This window comes from Bufo gargarizans, chromosome 2 (genome assembly GCF_014858855.1).
Source record: "Bufo gargarizans isolate SCDJY-AF-19 chromosome 2, ASM1485885v1, whole genome shotgun sequence".
NCBI lineage: Eukaryota > Metazoa > Chordata > Amphibia > Anura > Bufonidae > Bufo > Bufo gargarizans.
This window is the reverse complement of record NC_058081.1, coordinates 542,277,659-542,300,506: the sequence shown is the minus strand read 5'-3', so window position 1 is coordinate 542,300,506 and position 22,848 is coordinate 542,277,659. Positions and strand designations below refer to the sequence as shown.

Below are 22,848 nucleotides of genomic sequence, written 5' to 3'. Positions count from 1 at the left end.
AAACTAATTTTCTTTTGGAATATTCCTGCTCAACACTACTCAAGACTGGCTATTTAACTTCTCCTAATTAGATAGCCACACCCTAATTACTCACCTGTGCAACACCAAACTCGCGTTGTTTGTCTGCTTGTATAAGTGCAGCTCTCAAACCAGACTGCTTTTTTTTCTCTGGATTCAAACGCACCCTAACTCAGAATTCTCTGAAGCGAATTTAAAAATGTTTCTTTCTGAACCAGACATCCCTTTTAACCTGCAATCACTTACATGGCATGCGGTTCCTTGAACTTGCCAACTTGTTGTATGTGGTACATGAGGTCTCCACCATTCACATACTCCATAACAAAGTAAAGACGATCCTAAAATAACAGCAAGAGTATTAGTGGAAGATTAAGCAAATATCTTTATACGTTTAGTAGACAGCCCATTTACTGTAGTAGATGTCTTGAGGATACAGCCCATTTATTTTTTATTTTTCAGCTGATGTTAACTTATTCTCTGTTCTCTCGGGAGTATTCAGATACATGATGTTTTCAATCAAAGAATTTCTAAGTGAATTTCTATGGAGATTTTTATTGGGTGGAGCTTGTATACTTCAGTAAGTAAGGCTTTAACCAATCACAGTATGACTGGGACTACATGGCGCAAGTTGTGCAATGTTGGATCTAATGATTGTCAATGTTGTTGCAGTGCAACATATAATATACCATGACTGTAATGAAACAATAGCAAATCATCCAGACCTGATGGATTTTGTGTCGCAGGTTGCAAGGTGCATGCAACTTTTCCTACATTGAAATTAATATAAGTTGCGTACAATACGTGATTACCCTGCCACTTTTCTGCAACTTGGCAGAGTTTTGACAGCAATATCACAGCTCAGAAATAGTTGCATGACAGTAAGTTGTAGACAAGTCACACATATATATATTTTTTTATCTCGTGACTTGCTGTTGGGCGACACATGTCACTCTGTAGCCCCAGCATAACTTTTCCTCAGCAGGTCAAATTACAGATCAGTCAACAATTTATAGGTATTAGCGCCTGTTACGTTATGTATTCTAAGGGGGTTTGACAGGATGGTCCCAGATGTTCAAGAATATAGAATTCCAGTTCCAAAATAAAAATAAACTTAAAAAAAGTTTTAAGCCACTATTGAAAAGGTGTTAATTACATGCTATTTGTTTTCTTCTGTATTGGATTCAACTCTGGCCAGTCTATGATCTAAGATAGTCTAAAACATAAAACCTATCTCATCAGTGGTTTAGGCTGCTTCTCTATCTCTCCCTCATGCTTTAGGGTTCTTGCACATGGCTGTCTCTGGTTTTTTGGTCCCCAAATTGTGGATCCACAGAGTGTGAGTGTGAGTGTACAGAATGTTCTGCCATCTATAGAACAGTCCAAACCTTCTCCATAAAAGGACCAGAATAGGACATGTTCTATTTTTTTTTACGGGTGCCACAGAACAGACAAACGGATGTGTGTTGTCCACAAGTTTTTCAGCCTCATTGAAGTGAATGTGTCCGTATCTGATAAGATCATGTGCACAAGCTCTTAACCTGAAGATTTCAGCAGTTCTATGGTATCCTTTATATTCTTGCAATGGAGAAATACGATAAAACAACTTCCAAAATCATACCACAGTCTGGAATGTGGAATGAAGCTGTGTGAGAAAGTGAGGTCGTTCAGTCAATGCTAAAACGCGTTTCTCAACCATAGTGCACTCCACATCATCATCCTGAATTATGACGTCCTTCTTGAGAATTTTAATTGCATACAGTTCATCAGATCCACGTCTCTCGGCCAGCATAACCTAAAATATAGAGAAAACATTGCAAATTTTTTAATTCTAGCAGTTTAGGCCAATATCGCTTTCCCTTGCAGGCTAGTAGGGTTTCTGGGAAAGGTTAATCTGCCAATCTGCTAAAAACATCAGAATATATAGCTCATAACTGATATAACACCAAAACAATACAGGTCATATCTGTTACCAAAATTGTATTGTTCAAATACATCTATAAAAAAAGACTAAAATAACTTTGCAAACACATGTAATCTTAAAGATGTGGATAGGGGATAAATGTCTGATCACTGGGGTTCCAACTGCTAGAATGCCTAACCAAGTATCACAAGAATGAAAATTCCTGACTTCCCACATGAATGGTGCAGTGATGCCCATGCCTGACCACTGCTTCATTCACCTCTATGGAACTGATGGAGATAGTGTTCAGATCTATTTCTAGCAGTCCCCTAGAATAGAATAGACTGGTGGCCACTCATGCATACCACCATTTAAATGGGAACTTCTGTTCTCATTTTAAGTGTGGTGTTAGCAGTCAGATCCCAAGTGATCAGACACATCGTCTTTTTTGTGGATAAACATACTGTATTTTATGACTATAAGACTCAACTAGGATATGTCAAAAAGAAAAAAAAAATCCATTAGACCTCAGAGCAGACTCCCAAATCAGATTCCCATTCTTCACCAGTCCTCATATCAGACCCTCCAATCTCCATCAGCCTCCCTTCAGACCCCCTGCCTCCATCAGCCTCAGATCAGACCTCCATCAGACCCTCCCCAGCCTCCATTAGCCTCAGACCAGCCCTCATTCCCCTTCAGACTCATATCAGACCTCTAATCAGCCTCAGATCGAAGCCCCCAGCCACAACCAGCCTCAGTTCAGCCACCATCAGACCCCTAGCACCTATAAGACTCAGATTAAACCGCCAATCAGACCCTATCAGCCTCAGATTAAACCCTCAGCCCCAATCAGCCTCAGATCGGACCCCCTAGCTCCCATGAGACCTCAGTTCAGATGTTACAAAAAAATAAAATAATATAAACTTATCAGATGATGCTGCAGATCCAGGACACACCACTCCATTGATTCTTCCAGGTCCTGCTGTGTACTGTGACCTGACAGGGCACAGCATCAGGTCATAGTGCACGCCTATGTGCACTATGTTCTGATGCTGTGCGCAGTTAGGACACAGTGTACAGCAGGACCAGGAAGAATGCCAGGGTAGGTGAATGCAGCCAGCGCAGTGCTGGTCTCACCTCCCCATGCCTCCTGCATGCCAATGACCACTTCCATAATGGAAGAGGTCATTAGTATTCAGACTATAAGGTGCACTGACACTTTGGGGGGAGGGGGAGTGCATCTTATAGTCTGAAAAATACAGTATGTGTTTATTGAGAGGGAAATTTAGTTTTAATGAAAAATATCATACTATTTTGTGCTCATATTTTTTTTCTTCTAGACCTGTGTGTGTGTCTGGTTACAAACCACAAACAAACACTGTGTAGTCTGATCTTGCTAACCTACAAAATGTTTTTTTACTAAGAAGTCAGAGACAAATAGGGGCAAGTATGAATACACAGACTACACAATGCTTGTTTGCAGTCGCTAGATACCTGTTATGTTTATTTTTTTATTGCTTATTAATTTTTATATGTAAAATTGGGTTACTTGAACTTTTAATATATATTTTTTTTGTTAAACCTTTTTTAAATACAGCAATAACATTTAGCCCTCTTAGTGGGCTAGATCCCTTGTCTCATACACCATAATAGAGAACTTTTATGGTAAATGGGATTCATGCACTGCTTTGAAGGCAGATTACATGCCTGGGAACCTTTAGCAGGCCCCAGGCTGTCATGGGAACTGACCAGATTCCTGCAATTTCACTGCTTGGGCTCTGATCAGAAGGCAGAGGGAGCTGCATCCCATTTGCCTAACCTCACAGGTGACGCAATCGCTATTGGACGTGGTATCTGAGGGATTGGGTGATCATTTTGGTGTTATCGCTGATCCTGGTCATGGTGGCTGGGTTCCTGGAGTATTATATAGCCGTTACAGTCCGTGTATGGAGCAGGCTCATCGCAGCATCTGAGCTACAAACCCTTGAATATAATGCATGTACGGCATTATGCATTAAGGGGTTAAATGCATGGAGTAATACACAATTTGTTACAAAGATGCAGGTAGCCTATAAGAATTTAGAATTATTAACTATGCAGATATATGATTATTTTATTAGCAAATGTTGAAACTTTATTTTTTTTTTAAACACTGGGGCAGGTGTAATAAAGTATTAATGTCATTTTAAATCTATTGAAAATATGGTGGATAGATGTAATGAGATCTTTAACAAGCCCCTCTGCTGCTTTTTCGGACTTGTCTGTCAAATTTTACAAGGTCTGAGCTGACAGTGCATAACCTCAAGCACCATATTCATCAACATTGCATGTGCCATGTTGATGAATATAGCATATACTGCACTGGGGGACTCCATTGTTCAGATAGTTTCCTCTTATTAAAAAATCTCACCATACTCTTCAAACTTGTGCAACTAGAAGTTTTGGAATCATGTGCATCATCATCTAAAAGGTTTGGAGTTAGGTGCAATAGAAGAAATGTTTTACAGTGTTTGCAGTCAATACACATTAAACTTAGTGATGAGTGGCAGGGGCTATATTCGAATTCACAATATTTCAGAAATATTTGGCCGAATATTCGTCATATATTTGCGAATTCGAGATTTTTTTCTTGATTGTGAAAAATCGGCAATGTAATATTCGCGTAATGAGCACGAAATACAGGCGTGGGTCACTATATCTTCATTTTCCAAGCTTCTAGAAGTTTCCTGAGACTGGGGAAAACGGTTGGCACGGCAGAACATTAAAAATGGCTTTATATGCAGATAGAGTGCTGTAATATATTTGCGATTGCGCAAATCGGCACTAATGATGCAAATATTTTGCCGCAATACGTGAAACTTCACATTTTAGCAGGTCTGCATGTATGTATGGACAACAAAACCTATCACACTACCTAACACCCTGCACTGCAACAGCTACACTATATCAGGATATAACCTACACTAACTATCTCCCACTAACTATCTGTATATAAGCTATCTATCTACCGTATTTTTCGCCCTATAAGACGCACCTAGGTTTTTGAGGAGGAAAATAAGAAAAAAAATATTTTAAACCAATAGGTGTGCTTTTGGTGGGTTTTGAACTAATTGTGGTCTGTGGATGGCGCACTGTTATGGGGATCTGTGGATGGCAAACTGTTTTGGGGGATCTGTGGGTGACGCACTGTTATGGGGGATCTGTGGGTGATGCTTATGGGGGATCTGTGGGTGACACTTATGGGGGATCTGTGGGTGACGCTTATGGGGGATCTGTGGGTGACATTTATGGGGGATCTGTGGGTGACACTTATTGGGGTCTCTGGATGGCACTGTTATGGGGATCTGTGTATGACACATATATAGCATCTTATGCTATGTGTCATCCACAGATCCCCTCCATAACAGTGTCCCTGTAGTGAATGACCCTCAATACAAGGGGTGGGGGTCGCATCTCCTTTTATAATGACAGCGGGGCCCGAGCAGTGACTGTATTCTACTACACGTGCCCCGCTCACTGTATAATCGTATCTGTATTCTGTAATAGTTAATTATGTATATACCGGTAATTGCATAATCAGCGCTACTTACAACTACAAGCGCTCGGTAGGTAGCAGAGAGGAGCGAGGAGGCAGGCCGGGAGGACGGGCGCTGGCAGCGTGAGTCACTACGTCATGCGCCCACGCCGCCTGCTTCATTCATAAAGTGGGGGCCGCAGGCGCGTGACGTAGTGAGTGACGCGCCGCCCACCCATCCTCCCGGCCTGCCTCCTCTCTCCTCTCTGCTACCTACCGAGCGCTTGTAGTTGTAAGTAGCGCTGATTATGCGATTACCGGTATATACATAATTAACTATTACAGAATACAGATACGATTATACAGTGAGCAGGGCCCGTGTAGTAGAATACAGTCACTGCACGGGCCCCGCTGTCATTATAAATGCAGATGCCGGCCCCCAGCCCCTCCTCCCTCACAGCTGATACACCCGTCGCGCGGCATCGCGGCGGGTGTATCATTGAAAATACGGCATAATCAGCAGCATTCGCCCGATAAGACGCGCTGCTATTTTTCCCCCACTTTTGGGGGGGAAAAGTGCATCTTATAGGGCGAAAAATACGGTATCTATCTATCTACTGTAGTGTGTTAAGCACAGAGCACAGCAATGACACTGCTGTCTCTCTCAGAACTTTAAAAAAACTGTAGAAAATGTCTGCTGGGGAGGTTCTTATATAGTAAGGGGTAGGCAACTTTCCTATTGGTTGCTAGGGGTGTTGCTAAGCTCTGACAAAGACATTGCAGCCTTCCTATTGGCCCAGAAGCAAAAAGGGAGGTTACTGATGAAAAAAATCTAGAATATTGGAAATCCCGAATATATATCACTATATTCTAAATATTTGTGAATTCTCAAAGTGCTGATATTCGCGAATAATATTTGCGATTCGAGTATTCGTGATCAACACTAATTAAACTAACTTGTCCATTTTTGCACAATTGCAATATGCCAACTTCAATATCTAATCCATATACCTTTATGCAAATATTTTAGATCAGTGATACAACAGACATTAATTGCTGTAGTACACAAAATTAATACACACCTTGGATCACATCTATAAAAAATGGTGTCAAGAAAAAAAACGTTCTCCACAAGTAGTACAACCAATAACAATCCAAGCTTTTTTTTTTTTTTAAGCAAATTACAAATTCAAACATTGACTGTAAATTGCTGGTGGACAGAGCTGGAAAAAGCCTGAAAAGGTGCACTTTTGGTGCACTGTGGGCAGGGTTGCTCAATTTTGTGTACCATTATTCTGCCAGTAACACCTCCCAGCACACCTCTCTTGTTTTATTGACAGACCCTGAGATTTCAAAGCTGTGGGTGATGACGCAGGGAATCCAGGTGCACCAAAAAATAGAGCGGCTCCACCTGTGGTGTGCCGAGAATCTTATTTGCGTCAAAGCAAAAAGAAGTATTTGTCAGGATTAGAGGACAGGGATTTCACAAGAAAAATATGGTTATGTTTCAGGGTATCTACCCTACATGGTGGGTAATAGACTCCCTTTAAAGAGACCATATGGCAATCTGTATAAAGTTGCTCTACTATTGTTGAGCTGAGGGTGGGGAATTCAAAGGTCAACATACACTGGGAGTGAACCCTAAAGCTTTGTATATGGAAAACAATGCCAAAAAAAATCAGCACTAAAACTAAGGACCACAGTTAAGACTTGATGAGTGAGGGTTGTTGGGTGGTTTAGTCACTAACCCAAAGTTTTTCTGCATAACTGACACATTTAGCGAAGTAGAAGACCTGCATTTGTTACTAAAAGGTTTCACAGTGATCTCATAATGGGTGGTGCCAAGTGACAAACAGAACCCTGCTGCCCTGACAAATTCATCTCTGCACCATCTATATATTTGGCTTCCACACGACTACAGAATTATTCTGCTGAGTAAAACATTGCGCTAAGCAACTTTCCCTGCTTAACCTATTTTTACATTCTTGCATTTTTATTACCATGTCATATACCTGACATTGTGATATCTCAAAAACCCCTTCTAGTATTGTTAATTATAAGTAGGGATGAGCGAACTCGAACTGTATAGTTCGGGTTCGTACCGAATTTTGGGGTGTCCGTGACACGGACCCGAACCCGGACATTTTCGTAAAAGTCCGGGTTCGGGTTCGGTGTTCGTCGCTTTCTTCGCGCTTTTGTGACGCTTTCTTGGCGCTTTTTGAAAGGCTGCAAAGCAGCCAATCAACAAGCGTCATACTACTTGCCCCAAGAGGCCATCACAGCCATGCCTACTATTGGCATGGCTGTGATTGGCCAGAGCACCATGTGACCCAGCCTCTATTTAAGCTGGAGTCACATAGCGCCGCCCGTCACTCTGCTCTGATTAGCGTAGGGAGAGGTTGCGGCTGCGACAGTAGGGCGAGATTAGGCAGATTAACTCCTCCAAAGGACTTGATTAACTGATCGATCTGCAGCTGTGGATCATTGAGCTGCTGATCCTCAATTGCTCACTGTTTTTAGGCTGCACAGACCGTTTGTCAGTCTCATTTTTCTGGGGTGATCGGCGGCCATTTTGTGTCTTGTGGTGCGCCAGCACAAGCTGCGACCAAGTGCATTTAACCCTCAATGGTGTGGTTGTTTTTTGGCTAAAGCCTACATCAGGGTGAAGCTGTGACACCAAGTGCATTTAACCAGCAATAGTCTGTTCATTTTTTGGCCATATACAAAATCAGGGGCAAGCTGCGCCTGTCACCAAGTGCATTTAACCCTCAATGGTGTGGTTGTTTTTTGGCTAAAGCCTACATCAGGGTGAAGCTGTCACACCAAGTGCATTTAACCAGCAATAGTCTGTTCATTTTTTGGCCATATACAAAATCAGGGGCAAGCTGCGCCTGTCACCAAGTGCATTTAACCCTCAATGGTGTGGTTGTTTTTTGGCTAAAGCCTACATCAGGGTGAAGCTGTCACACCAAGTGCATTTAACCAGCAATAGTCTGTTCATTTTTTGGCCATATACAAAATCAGGGGCAAGCTGCGCCTGTCACCAAGTGCATTTAACCCTCAATGGTGTGGTTGTTTTTTGGCTAAAGCCTACATCAGGGTGAAGCTGTCACACCAAGTGCATTTAACCAGCAATAGTCTGTTCATTTTTTGGCCATATACAAAATCAGGGGCAAGCTGCGCCTGTCACCAAGTGCATTTAACCCTCAATGGTGTGGTTGTTTTTTGGCTAAAGCCTACATCAGGGTGAAGCTGTCACACCAAGTGCATTTAACCAGCAATAGTCTGTTCATTTTTTGGCCATATACAAAATCAGGGGCAAGCTGCGCCTGTCACCAAGTGCATTTAACCCTCAATGGTGTGGTTGTTTTTTGGCTAAAGCCTACATCAGGGTGAAGCTGTCACACCAAGTGCATTTAACCAGCAATAGTCTGTTCATTTTTTGGCCATATCCCAGTCTAATTCTGTCACTAAATCCATACCGGTCACCCAGCGCCTAAATACTAGGCCTCAAATTTATATCCAGCTAAATCTGTCCCTAGTGCTGTAGCTGGGCGAGTTATTTAGTGTCCGTTCAAGCACATTTCTTGTTCTGGGTTGAAATACAATTCCCAATTTAGCAATTTCATAATTTAGTGGTTCCTGCTATATCAGAGCTCTTTGAAATCTATCCCAAAAAGGGTATATAATATTGAAGGTGCACATAGGGTCATTCAGAGTAACTTCACACACACCCGCTACTGTGTATTTCCAAGTCTAATTCTGTCACTAAATCCATACCGGTGACCCAGCGCCTAAATACTAGGCCTCAAATTTAATTCCCTCTAAATCTCTCGTTACCCACCGCTGTACTGTTGTTGCTGGGCAAGATATTTAGTGTCCGTCAAAGCACATTTTTTGTTCTGGGTTGAAGTACAATTCCCAATTTAGCAATTTCATAATTTAGTGGTTTCTGCTATATCAGAGCTATTTGAAATCTATCCCAAAAAGGGTATATAATATTGAAGGTGCACATAGGGTCATTCAGAATAACTTCACACACACCCGCTACTGTGTATTTCCAAGTCTAATTCTGTCACTAAACCCATACCTGTCACCCAGCGCCTAAATACTAGGCCTCAAATTTAAATCCCTCTAAATCTCTCGTTACCGTTGTCCTGTTGTAGCTGGGAAAGTTATTTAGTGCCCGTCAAAGCACATTTTTTGTTCTGGGTTGAAGTACAATTCCCAATTTAGCAATTTCATAATTTAGTGGTTCCTGCTATATCAGAGCTATTTGAAATCTATCCCAAAAAGGGTATATAATATTGAAGGTGCACATAGGGTCATTCAGAATAACTTCACACACACCCGCTACTGTGTATTTCCAAGTCTAATTCTGTCACTAAATCCATACCGGTGACCCAGCGCCTAAATACTAGGCCTCAAATTTAATTCCCTCTAAATCTCTCGTTACCCACCGGTGTACTGTTGTTGCTGGGCAAGATATTTAGTGTCCGTCAAAGCACATTTTTTGTTCTGGGTTGAAGTACAATTCCCAATTTAGCAATTTCATAATTTAGTGGTTTCTGCTATATCAGAGCTATTTGAAATCTATCCCAAAAAGGGTATATAATATTGAAGGTGCACATAGGGTCATTCAGAATAACTTCACACACACCCGCTACTGTGTATTTCCAAGTCTAATTCTGTCACTAAACCCATACCTGTCACCCAGCGCCTAAATACTAGGCCTCAAATTTAAATCCCTCTAAATCTCTCGTTACCGTTGTCCTGTTGTAGCTGGGAAAGTTATTTAGTGCCCGTCAAAGCACATTTTTTGTTCTGGGTTGAAGTACAATTCCCAATTTAGCAATTTCATAATTTAGTGGTTCCTGCTATATCAGAGCTATTTGAAATCTATCCCAAAAAGGGTATATAATATTGAAGGTGCACATAGGGTCATTCAGAATAACTTCACACACACCCGCTACTGTGTATTTCCAAGTCTAATTCTGTCACTAAATCCATACCGGTGACCCAGCGCCTAAATACTAGGCCTCAAATTTAATTCCCTCTAAATCTCTCGTTACCCACCGCTGTACTGTTGTTGCTGGGCAAGATATTTAGTGTCCGTCAAAGCACATTTTTTGTTCTGGGTTGAAGTACAATTCCCAATTTAGCAATTTCATAATTTAGTGGTTTCTGCTATATCAGAGCTATTTGAAATCTATCCCTAAAAGGGTATATAATATTGAAGGTGCACATAGGGTCATTCAGAATAACTTCACACACACCCGCTACTGTGTATTTCCAAGTCTAATTCTGTCACTAAACCCATACCTGTCACCCAGCGCCTAAATACTAGGCCTCAAATTTATATCCAGCTAAATCTGTCCCTAGTGCTGTAGCTGGGCGAGTTATTTAGTGTCCGTTCAAGCACATTTCTTGTTCTGGGTTGAAATACAATTCCCAATTTAGCAATTTCATAATTTAGTGGTTCCTGCTATATCAGAGCTCTTTGAAATCTATCCCAAAAAGGGTATATAATATTGAAGGTGCACATAGGGTCATTCAGAGTAACTTCACACACACCCGCTACTGTGTATTTCCAAGTCTAATTCTGTCACTAAATCCATACCGGTGACCCAGCGCCTAAATACTAGGCCTCAAATTTAATTCCCTCTAAATCTCTCGTTACCCACCGCTGTACTGTTGTTGCTGGGCAAGATATTTAGTGTCCGTCAAAGCACATTTTTTGTTCTGGGTTGAAGTACAATTCCCAATTTAGCAATTTCATAATTTAGTGGTTTCTGCTATATCAGAGCTATTTGAAATCTATCCCAAAAAGGGTATATAATATTGAAGGTGCACATAGGGTCATTCAGAATAACTTCACACACACCCGCTACTGTGTATTTCCAAGTCTAATTCTGTCACTAAACCCATACCTGTCACCCAGCGCCTAAATACTAGGCCTCAAATTTAAATCCCTCTAAATCTCTCGTTACCGTTGTCCTGTTGTAGCTGGGAAAGTTATTTAGTGCCCGTCAAAGCACATTTTTTGTTCTGGGTTGAAGTACAATTCCCAATTTAGCAATTTCATAATTTAGTGGTTCCTGCTATATCAGAGCTATTTGAAATCTATCCCAAAAAGGGTATATAATATTGAAGGTGCACATAGGGTCATTCAGAATAACTTCACACACACCCGCTACTGTGTATTTCCAAGTCTAATTCTGTCACTAAATCCATACCGGTGACCCAGCGCCTAAATACTAGGCCTCAAATTTAATTCCCTCTAAATCTCTCGTTACCCACCGGTGTACTGTTGTTGCTGGGCAAGATATTTAGTGTCCGTCAAAGCACATTTTTTGTTCTGGGTTGAAGTACAATTCCCAATTTAGCAATTTCATAATTTAGTGGTTTCTGCTATATCAGAGCTATTTGAAATCTATCCCTAAAAGGGTATATAATATTGAAGGTGCACATAGGGTCATTCAGAATAACTTCACACACACCCGCTACTGTGTATTTCCAAGTCTAATTCTGTCACTAAACCCATACCTGTCACCCAGCGCCTAAATACTAGGCCTCAAATTTAAATCCCTCTAAATCTCTCGTTACCGTTGTCCTGTTGTAGCTGGGAAAGTTATTTAGTGCCCGTCAAAGCACATTTTTTGTTCTGGGTTGAAGTACAATTCCCAATTTAGCAATTTCATAATTTAGTGGTTCCTGCTATATCAGAGCTATTTGAAATCTATCCCAAAAAGGGTATATAATATTGAAGGTGCACATTGGGTCATTCAGAATAACTTCACACACACGCTTCTGTGCATTTCCAAGTCTAATTCTGTCACTAAATCCATACCGGTGACCCAGCGCCTAAATACTAGGCCTCAAATTTAATTCCCTCTAAATCTCTCGTTACCCACCGCTGTACTGTTGTTGCTGGGCAAGATATTTAGTGTCCGTCAAAGCACATTTTTTGTTCTGGGTTGAAGTACAATTCCCAATTTAGCAATTTCATAATTTAGTGGTTTCTGCTATATCAGAGCTATTTGAAATCTATCCCTAAAAGGGTATATAATATTGAAGGTGCACATAGGGTCATTCAGAATAACTTCACACACACCCGCTACTGTGTATTTCCAAGTCTAATTCTGTCACTAAATCCATACCGGTGACCCAGCGCCTAAATACTAGGCCTCAAATTTAATTCCCTCTAAATCTCTCGTTACCCACCGTTGTACTGTTGTTGCTGGGCAAGATATTTAGTGTCCGTCAAAGCACATTTTTTGTTCTGGGTTGAAGTACAATTCCCAATTTAGCAATTTCATAATTTAGTGGTTTCTGCTATATCAGAGCTATTTGAAATCTATCCCTAAAAGGGTATATAATATTCAAGGTGCACATTGGGTCATTCAGAATAACTTCACACACACACGCTTCTGTGCATTTCCAAGTCTAATTCTGTCACTAAATCCATACCGGTCACCCAGCGCCTAAATACTAGGCCTCAAATTTATATCCCGCTGAATTTGAATACAATACATTGGGCCAAATAATATATTTGTTGTTGTGGTGAACCATAACAATGAGAAAAACATCTAGTAAGGGACGCGGACGTGGACATGGTCGTGGTGGTGTTAGTGGACCCTCTGGTGCTGGGAGAGGACGTGGCCGTTCTGCCACATCCACACGTCCTAGTGTACCAACTACTTCAGGTCCCAGTAGCCGCCAGAATTTACAGCGATATATGGTGGGGCCCAATGCCGTTCTAAGGATGGTAAGGCCTGAGCAGGTACAGGCATTAGTCAATTGGGTGGCCGACAGTGGATCCAGCACGTTCACATTATCTCCCACCCAGTCTTCTGCAGAAAGCGCACAGATGGCGCCTGAAAACCAACCCCATCAGTCTGTCACATCACCCCCATGCATACCAGGGAAACTGTCTCAGCCTCAAGTTATGCAGCAGTCTCTTATGCTGTTTGAAGACTCCGCTGGCAGGGTTTCCCAAGGGCATCCACCTAGCCCTTCCCCAGCGGTGAAAGACATAGAATGCACTGACGCACAACCACTTATGTTTCCTGATGATGAGGACATGGGAATACCACCTCAGCATGTCTCTGATGATGACGAAACACAGGTGCCAACTGCTGCGTCTTTCTGCAGTGTGCAGACTGAACAGGAGGTCAGGGATCAAGACTGGGTGGAAGACGATGCAGGGGACGATGAGGTCCTAGACCCCACATGGAATGAAGGTCGTGCCACTGACTTTCACAGTTCGGAGGAAGAGGCAGTGGTGAGACCGAGCCAACAGCGTAGCAAAAGAGGGAGCAGTGGGCAAAAGCAGAACACCCGCCGCCAAGAGACTCCGCCTGCTACTGACCGCCGCCATCTGGGACCGAGCACCCCAAAGGCAGCTTCAAGGAGTTCCCTGGCATGGCACTTCTTCAAACAATGTGCTGACGACAAGACCCGAGTGGTTTGCACGCTGTGCCATCAGAGCCTGAAGCGAGGCATTAACGTTCTGAACCTGAGCACAACCTGCATGACCAGGCACCTGCATGCAAAGCATGAACTGCAGTGGAGTAAACACCTTAAAACCAAGGAAGTCACTCAGGCTCCCCCTGCTACCTCTTCTGCTGCTGCCGCCTCGGCCTATTCTGCTGCTGCCGCCTCGGCCTCTTCCTCCGCCTCTGGAGGAACGTTGGCACCTGCCGCCCAGCAAACAGGGGATGTACCACCAACACCACCACCACCACCTCCGTCACCAAGCGTCTCAACCATGTCACACGCCAGCGTTCAGCTCTCCATCTCACAAACATTTGATAGAAAGCGTAAATTCCCACCTAGCCACCCTCGATCCCTGGCCCTGAATGCCAGCATTTCTAAACTACTGGCCTATGAAATGCTGTCATTTAGGCTGGTGGACACAGACAGCTTCAAACAGCTCATGTCGCTTGCTGTCCCACAGTATGTTGTTCCCAGCCGGCACTACTTCTCCAAGAGAGCCGTGCCTTCCCTGCACAACCAAGTATCCGATAAAATCAAGTGTGCACTGCGCAACGCCATCTGTAGCAAGGTCCACCTAACCACAGATACGTGGACCAGTAAGCACGGCCAGGGACGCTATATCTCCCTAACTGCACACTGGGTAAATGTAGTGGCAGCTGGGCCCCAGGCGGAGAGCTGTTTGGCGCACGTCCTTCCGCCGCCAAGGATCGCAGGGCAACATTCTTTGCCTCCTGTTGCCACCTCCTCCTTCTCGGCTTCCTCCTCCTCTTCTTCCACCTGCTCATCCAGTCAGCCACACACCTTCACCACCAACTTCAGCACAGCCCGGGGTAAACGTCAGCAGGCCATTCTGAAACTCATATGTTTGGGGGACAGGCCCCACACCGCACAGGAGTTGTGGCGGGGTATAGAACAACAGACCGACGAGTGGTTGCTGCCGGTGAGCCTCAAGCCCGGCCTGGTGGTGTGTGATAATGGGCGAAATCTCGTTGCAGCTCTGGGACTAGCCAATTTGACGCACATCCCTTGCTTGGCGCATGTGCTGAATTTGGTGGTGCAGAAGTTCATTCACAACTACCCCGACATGTCAGAGCTGCTGCATAAAGTGCGGGCCGTCTGTTCGCGCTTCCGGCGTTCACATCCTGCTGCTGCTCGCCTGTCTGCGCTACAGCGTAACTTCGGCCTTCCCGCTCACCGCCTCATATGCGACGTGCCCACCAGGTGGAACTCCACCTTGCACATGCTGGACAGACTGTGCGAGCAGCAGCAGGCCATAGTGGAGTTTCAGCTGCAGCACGCACGGGTCAGTCGCACTACAGAACAGCACCACTTCACCACCAATGACTGGGCCTCCATGCGAGACCTGTGTGCCCTGTTGCGCTGTTTCGAGTACTCCACCAACATGGCCAGTGGCGATGACACCGTTATCAGCGTTACAATACCACTTCTATGTCTCCTTGAGAAAACACTTAGGGCGATGATGGAACAGGAGGTGGCCCAGGAGGAGGAGGAGGAGGATGAGGAAGAGGGGTCATTTTTAGCACTTTCAGGCCAGTCTCTTCGAAGTGACTCAGAGGGAGGTTTTTTGCAACAGCAGAGGCCAGGTACAAATGTGGCCAGCCAGGGCCCACTACTGGAGGACGAGGAGGACGAGGATGAGGAGGAGGTGGAGGAGGATGAGGATGAAGCATGGTCACAGCGGGGTGGCACCCAACGCAGCTCGGGTCCATCACTGGTGCGTGGCTGGGGGGAAAGGCAGGACGATGACGATACGCCTCCCACAGAGGACAGCTTGTCCTTACCCCTGGGCAGCCTGGCACACATGAGCGACTACATGCTGCAGTGCCTGCGCAACGACAGCAGAGTTGCCCACATTTTAACCTGTGCGGACTACTGGGTTGCCACCCTGCTGGATCCACGCTACAAAGACAATGTGCCCACCTTACTTCCTGCACTGGAGCGTGATAGGAAGATGCGCGAGTACAAGCGCACGTTGGTAGACGCGCTACTGAGAGCATTCCCAAATGTCACAGGGGAACAAGTGGAAGCCCAAGGCCAAGGCAGAGGAGGAGCAAGAGGTCGCCAAGGCAGCTGTGTCACGGCCAGCTCCTCTGAGGGCAGGGTTAGCATGGCAGAGATGTGGAAAACTTTTGTCAACACGCCACAGCTAACTGCACCACCACCTGATACGCAACGTGTTAGCAGGAGGCAACATTTTACTAACATGGTGGAACAGTACGTGTGCACACCCCTCCACGTACTGACTGATGGTTCGGCCCCATTCAACTTCTGGGTCTCTAAATTGTCCACGTGGCCAGAGCTAGCCTTTTATGCCTTGGAGGTGCTGGCCTGCCCGGCAGCCAGCGTTTTGTCTGAACGTGTATTCAGCACGGCAGGGGGCGTCATTACAGACAAACGCAGCCGCCTGTCTACAGCCAATGTGGACAAGCTGACGTTCATAAAAATGAACCAGGCATGGATCCCACAGGACCTGTCCGTCCCTTGTCCAGATTAGACATTAACTACCTCCCCATAACCATATATTATTGGACTCCAGGGCACTTCCTCATTCAATCCTATTTTTATTTTCATTTTACCATTATATTGCGATGCTACCCAAAGTTGAATGAACCTCTCCTCTGCCTGTGTGCTAGGCCTAAATATATGCCAATGGACTGTTGCAGTGGTGGCTGACATGAAGCCTGATTCTCTGCTATGACATGCAGACTAATTCTCTGCTGACATGAAGCCAGATTGTCTGTTACGGGACCTCTCTCCTCTGCCTGGGTGCTGGGCCTAAATTTATGACAATGGACTGTTGCAGTGGTGGCTGACGTGAAGCCTGATTCTCTGCTATGACATGCAGACTGATTCTCTGCTGTCATGAAGCCAGATTGTCTGTTACGGGACCTTTCTCCTCTACCTGGGTTCTGGGCCTAAATTTATGAAAATTGACTCTTACAGTGGTGGGTGACGTGAAGCCTGATTCTCTGCTATGATATGAAGACTGATTCTCTGCTGACATGAAGCCAGATTGTCTGTTACGGGACCTTTCTCCTCTGCCTGGGTTCTGGGCCTAAATTTATGAAAATTGACTCTTACAGTGGTGGGTGACGTGAAGCCTGATTCTCTGCTATGATATGAAGACTGATTCTCTGCTGACATGAAGCCAGATTGTCTGTTACGGGACCTTTCTCCTCTGCCTGGGTTCTGGGCCTAAATTTATGAAAATTGACTCTTACAGTGGTGGGTGACGTGAAGCCTGATTCTCTGCTATGATATGAAGACTGATTCTCTGCTGACATGAAGCCAGATTGTCTGTTACGGGACCTTTCTCCTCTGCCTGGGTTCTGGGCCTAAATTTATGAAAATTGACTCTTACAGTGGTGGGTGACGTGAAGCCTGATTCTCTGCTATGATATGAAGACTGATTCTCTGCTGACATGAAGCCAGATTGTCTGTTACGGGACCTTTCTCCTCTGCCTGGGTTCTGGGCCTAAATTTATGAAAATTGACTCTTACAGTGGTGGGTGACGTGAAGCCTGATTCTCTGCTATGATATGAAGACTGATTCTCTGCTGACATGAAGCCAGATTGTCTGTTACGGGACCTCTCTCCTCTGCCTGGGTGCTGGGCCTAAATATATGCCAATGGACTGTTGCAGTGGTGGCTGACGTGAAGCCTCATTCTCTGCTATGACATGCAGACTAATTCTCTGCTGACATGAAGACAGATTCTCTGTTACGGGACCTCTCTCCTCTGCCTGGGTGCCGGGGCCTAAATATCTGAGAATGGACTGTTCCAGTGGTGGCTGACGTGAAGCCTCATTCTCTGCTATGACATGCAGACTAATTCTCTGCTGACATGAAGACAGATTCTCTGTTACGGGACCTCCCTCCTCTGCCTGGGTGCTGGGCCTAAATATATGCCAATGGACTGTTGCAGTGGTGGCTGACGTGAAGCCTCATTCTCTGCTATGACATGCAGACTAATTCTCTGCTGACATGAAGACAGATTCTCTGTTACGGGACCTCCCTCCTCTGCCTGGGTGCTGGGCCTAAATATATGCCAATGGACTGTTGCAGTGGTGGCTGACGTGAAGCCTCATTCTCTGCTATGACATGCAGACTGATTCTCTGCTGACATGAAGCCAGATTCTCTGTTACGGGACCTCTCTCCTCTGCCTGTGTGTGTGCTGGGCCTAAATATATGCCAATGGACTGTTGCAGTGGTGGCTGACGTGAAGCCTCATTCTCTGCTATGACATGCAGACTGATTCTCTGCTGACATGAAGCCAGATTCTCTGTTACGGGACCTCTCTCCTCTGCCTGTGTGTGTGCTGGGCCTAAATATATGCCAATGGACTGTTGCAGTGGTGGCTGACGTGAAGCCTCATTCTCTGCTATGACATGCAGACTAATTCTCTGCTGACATGAAGACAGATTCTCTGTTACGGGACCTCCCTCCTCTGCCTGGGTGCTGGGCCTAAATATATGCCAATGGACTGTTGCAGTGGTGGCTGACGTGAAGCCTCATTCTCTGCTATGACATGCAGACTGATTCTCTGCTGACATGAAGCCAGATTCTCTGTTACGGGACCTCTCTCCTCTGCCTGTGTGTGTGCTGGGCCTAAATATATGCCAATGGACTGTTGCAGTGGTGGCTGACGTGAAGCCTCATTCTCTGCTATGACATGCAGACTGATTCTCTGCTGACATGAAGCCAGATTGTCTGTTACGGGACCTCTCTCCTCTGCCTGTGTGTGTGCTGGGCCTAAATATATGCCAATGGACTGTTGCAGTGGTGGCTGACGTGAAGCCTCATTCTCTGCTATGACATGCAGACTAATTCTCTGCTGACATGAAGACAGATTCTCTGTTACGGGACCTCCCTCCTCTGCCTGGGTGCTGGGCCTAAATATATGCCAATGGACTGTTGCAGTGGTGGCTGACGTGAAGCCTCATTCTCTGCTATGACATGCAGACTAATTCTCTGCTGACATGAAGACAGATTCTCTGTTACGGGACCTCTCTCCTCTGCCTGGGTGCCGGGGCCTAAATATCTGAGAATGGACTGTTCCAGTGGTGGGTGACGGGAAGCCAGATTCTCTGCTATGGAACCTCTCTCCAATTGATTTTGGTTAATTTTTATTTATTTAATTTTTATTTTAATTCATTTCCCTATCCACATTTGTTTGCAGGGGATTTACCTACATGTTGCTGCCTTTTGCAGCCCTCTAGCTCTTTCCTGGGCTGTTTTACAGCCTTTTTAGTGCCGAAAAGTTCGGGTCCCCATTGACTTCAATGGGGTTCGGGTTCGGGACGAAGTTCGGATCGGGTTCGGATCCCGAACCCGAACATTTCCGGGATGTTCGGCCGAACTTCTCGAACCCGAACATCCAGGTGTTCGCTCAACTCTAATTATAAGGTATCTGAAGAAAGCCTGTAATTTTAAGCAATAACGTAACACATTTCCCCTTTTATTGTCTTCGCTTTCCTCTTTTTTGAACTATGTAACATTCAGCTCCTTTCTTGCTAGATCTTACACCAAGCTATTAGCATAATAAAAGTGTCAACTCTCATTCTGCCGTCCTGTATTTTTTCTAGTAAGAAAAACGACTGAAGATGGGAAACATTCCTTCCCTATGTAGTATAATATTTTTAATCAGACGTGAAAAAAGGAACATAAACAGGTCGCATGAATCTGCGGAATAAAAGAATTTTAGGTAAAAGACAACAAAATATATTATGCAAATTCTCCTAAAAAATATATTTTTGGAGTCATGTGCACTTAGAAGCTTTGGAGTCGTGCACCTAGAGGTTCGGAATCATGTGTACCTAGACGTTTTGTAGTTGTGCACCTAGAAGTTTTGAAATGATGTATACATACAAGTTTTGGAGTCCTGCAACTAGATATTTTGGAATCATATGCACCTAAAAGGTTTGGAGTCAGGTGCATTTGGAGGAATGTTTTACAATACTCAAGAGTGTTTGCAGTCAGTACGCATTAAATTACCTTGTCTATATTTGCACAATTGCAATATACAAATTTTACTATCTACTCTATCTATTGTAGGGATTGTCTCTTATTCGGGGGTCATTCTCACAGAATTATCTTCATAACTACTGGGTTTCAGGTCCAAACAGTGCATGGCATAAAACAAAAGCCTGCCTGTCTGGGCTCTACCTAAACATAATAAACGTGGTATCCCAAACTCAGAGATACGATAGTGTTCACACATGGAACCAGGTGTGGCTTACCCCAGACATACAGTCCACCAGCCCTCAGGCTGTAACAAGTGCAGTACCTTTGGAGGGGGTTTTGGTCTAGCAGTCCTTCCGACTCTAACTGACCTTTCAACACTTGTTCCCGGGCGTCACTGAGTCCCCCAAAGTCCAGGCTATTGCATAGCCTCGTGGCCCCTCAGCCTTGCCTAGCTGAGACCACACTGACAGAGCCTCACCAGGCCTCTGTCTGCACACTCTCCAGAGTGAGACACACATAATTCCAGCAAACAGATTAAATGGAATCCCTGGACGTGAGCATGCCCTAAGTCCCGGACTGGAGCATAGGAAACAGGCATTCACCCAGCACATTGCCTGTTCCCAGTAAAATCCCGCCCTGGACTAGCTGGGACCAGCTATTCTAACTATATTTGTGTCCACCAGCTAACTTAGTGGCCACCTATCTAGGGGCCTTTACTCCACCAAGGCCGGGCCCCTTGGTGACACGCTCCCGTTGCAAACAACAACCCTTTTATCATGCTTCCCCGGGACTTTACTGCACACCTAAATGTTCACGTTGCCACAATACCTATATGTAAATATTTTAACTCAGTGATACAACAGAAATTAATTGTGGTAATATGCAAACCTAAGGAAGAAAGCTCTGCCTCTGATGCCACCAGATGTAAGGCAGCTTTCCTATAAGTCAATAGGCCTTGAACATGGAGACCTTGAGGCATGACTTGGATATTAAATAAGCCAGCACCTCATCTGCAGACAGCTGTTTTGGGCTAATCGCCCCTCATCAGTGCAGAGCAGAGAGTACTAGCTTAACTGGGTGAGAGGCCTAAGTCAAGAGTTGGAGGGTACTATCTCTTTTTGGGGAGAATGCAATTGGCGTGATGAGACTTTTAGGCTATACATGCTCCTCTGGAATTCTGGGAAGAAAGGGATGCAAATGAGCTCTTAACAAGCTCTGCTTGTAAGGCCACCATTTGTAAGGCAGCTTTCCTATAAGTTAATGTTTGACCCTTTAAATAGGCCTTGAAACATGACTTGGATATTAAATAAGCCAGGACCTTATCTGCAAACAGCTGTTAATTTAATATCTGAGTCATGTCTCAAGGCCTATTTAAAGGGTCGAACATTGACTCATAAGAAAGCTGCCTTACATCTGGTGGCATTAGAGGCAGAGCTTGTTAAGAGCTCATTTGCATCCCTTTCTTCCCAGAATTCCAGAGGAGCATGTATGGCCTACAAGTCTCCTCACACTAAGGCGCTCTCTCCCCAAGCAGAGATAATACCCCCCAAATACAAAACTAAAACACTCCTTGGATCAAATCTTTAAAAATTGCATTAAAAAAAGTGTTCTTCACAGCAAACACAACCAATAACAATCCGAGCTTTTTTTAAAGAAAATTACAAATTGAAACACTGACTGTAAATAGCTGGTATGGGCAGACCTGGAAAAAGTCTAAAAAGCTTCAGCACAAGACTTAAATAAAGAATGATTACTTTTCAGCCCGGTATCCTGAGACATACTTTCATAGTTGCTTTACTTCCGCTGCTGTCAGCCCAAAGCGAAAGGGTCATTTCTGACAGACTGGTTTCTAGAGATACACTGTCCTTCCCTTCAAATCTCAGTTTGTGCTACAGACTTCTTCACTCTTTGAATTCACCATCAAGATGATGTTATCCTTGTTTGCCATTGTACATTTAGGCCTTGGCTACACTGCAACTTTTTGTAAGAATTTTAACTATTGAACTTCACCTGAGTCCAAATAAATGAATTCAGTTGAATGCAATCTTGTGGACTGCAGCTACAAAAAAGTCGCAGAGTAGCCCAGGCCTTAGGCCCCTTTCACATGAGCAAGTATTCTGCGCGGGTGAAATGCATGATGCGAACGCATTGTGCCCGCATGGAATCCGGACCCATTCATTTCAATAGGGCTGTGTACATGAGCGTTGGTTTTCACGCATCACTTGTGCGTTGCTTGAAAATCACAGCATGTTCTATATTCTGAGTTTTTCACGCAACGCAGGCCCCATAGAAGTGAATAGGGCTGCATGAAAATTGCATCACATCAGCAAGCAAGTGCGGATGCAATGCATTTTTTACAGATAATTGCAAAGAGATGTTTGTATACCTTTCATTCTTTATCACGCTCGCGCAAAACGCATTAAATCGCATTGCCCCGTGCAATAAAAACTGAACAACTGAACGCTATTGCAGACAAAACTGAATGACCTTGCTTATGAAATCTGGCATTTTTCACTGACCTCATCCGCACCGCATCCGGACCTAATACACTCACGTTCGTCTGCAAGGGGCCTTACAAAAGGCTTACAGCCCGGTCACAGTCACTGTTTCTATAGCTCACATTACATTTGCTACTACTACTTCCTTGGCTCACTGATATAACAGCTATCAACACATGAGTGACATGATTAGCAAGTAAATGCAAAGCAAAACTAAATGCAATTTATTGTTTGGATAACATATGATTATTATTAAGTTATTTCAATTATAATTTTGCAATTAAAGCTTAGCTGAACCACTGTGGGCATTATTTACAATGGAGATTTACTAAAATCACACCTGTTTTTCAGGGTTGGTGTTGAGCTACATATCTCCTTTTAGATGTAACACATCTACCGTATTTTGCCAAGTGTAACCTTGAACAAGCAGTATC

At 44.3% G+C, this 22,848-nt stretch overlaps 1 protein-coding gene across 1 annotated transcript in view; it reads right to left on the bottom strand.

Moving 5' to 3' along the window:
* PRKCG (protein kinase C gamma) overlaps positions 1 to 22,848 on the bottom strand; it is a 635,634-nt gene that overhangs the window by 96,508 nt on the left and 516,278 nt on the right. Inside the window, exons 11-12 of the mRNA XM_044278076.1 lie at positions 1,637 to 1,810; positions 265 to 356 (exon numbers count right to left, since the gene is read on the bottom strand). Coding sequence (XP_044134011.1) covers positions 265 to 356; positions 1,637 to 1,810 — 266 coding nt within the window. The remainder of the gene's footprint in view (positions 1 to 264; positions 357 to 1,636; positions 1,811 to 22,848) is intronic.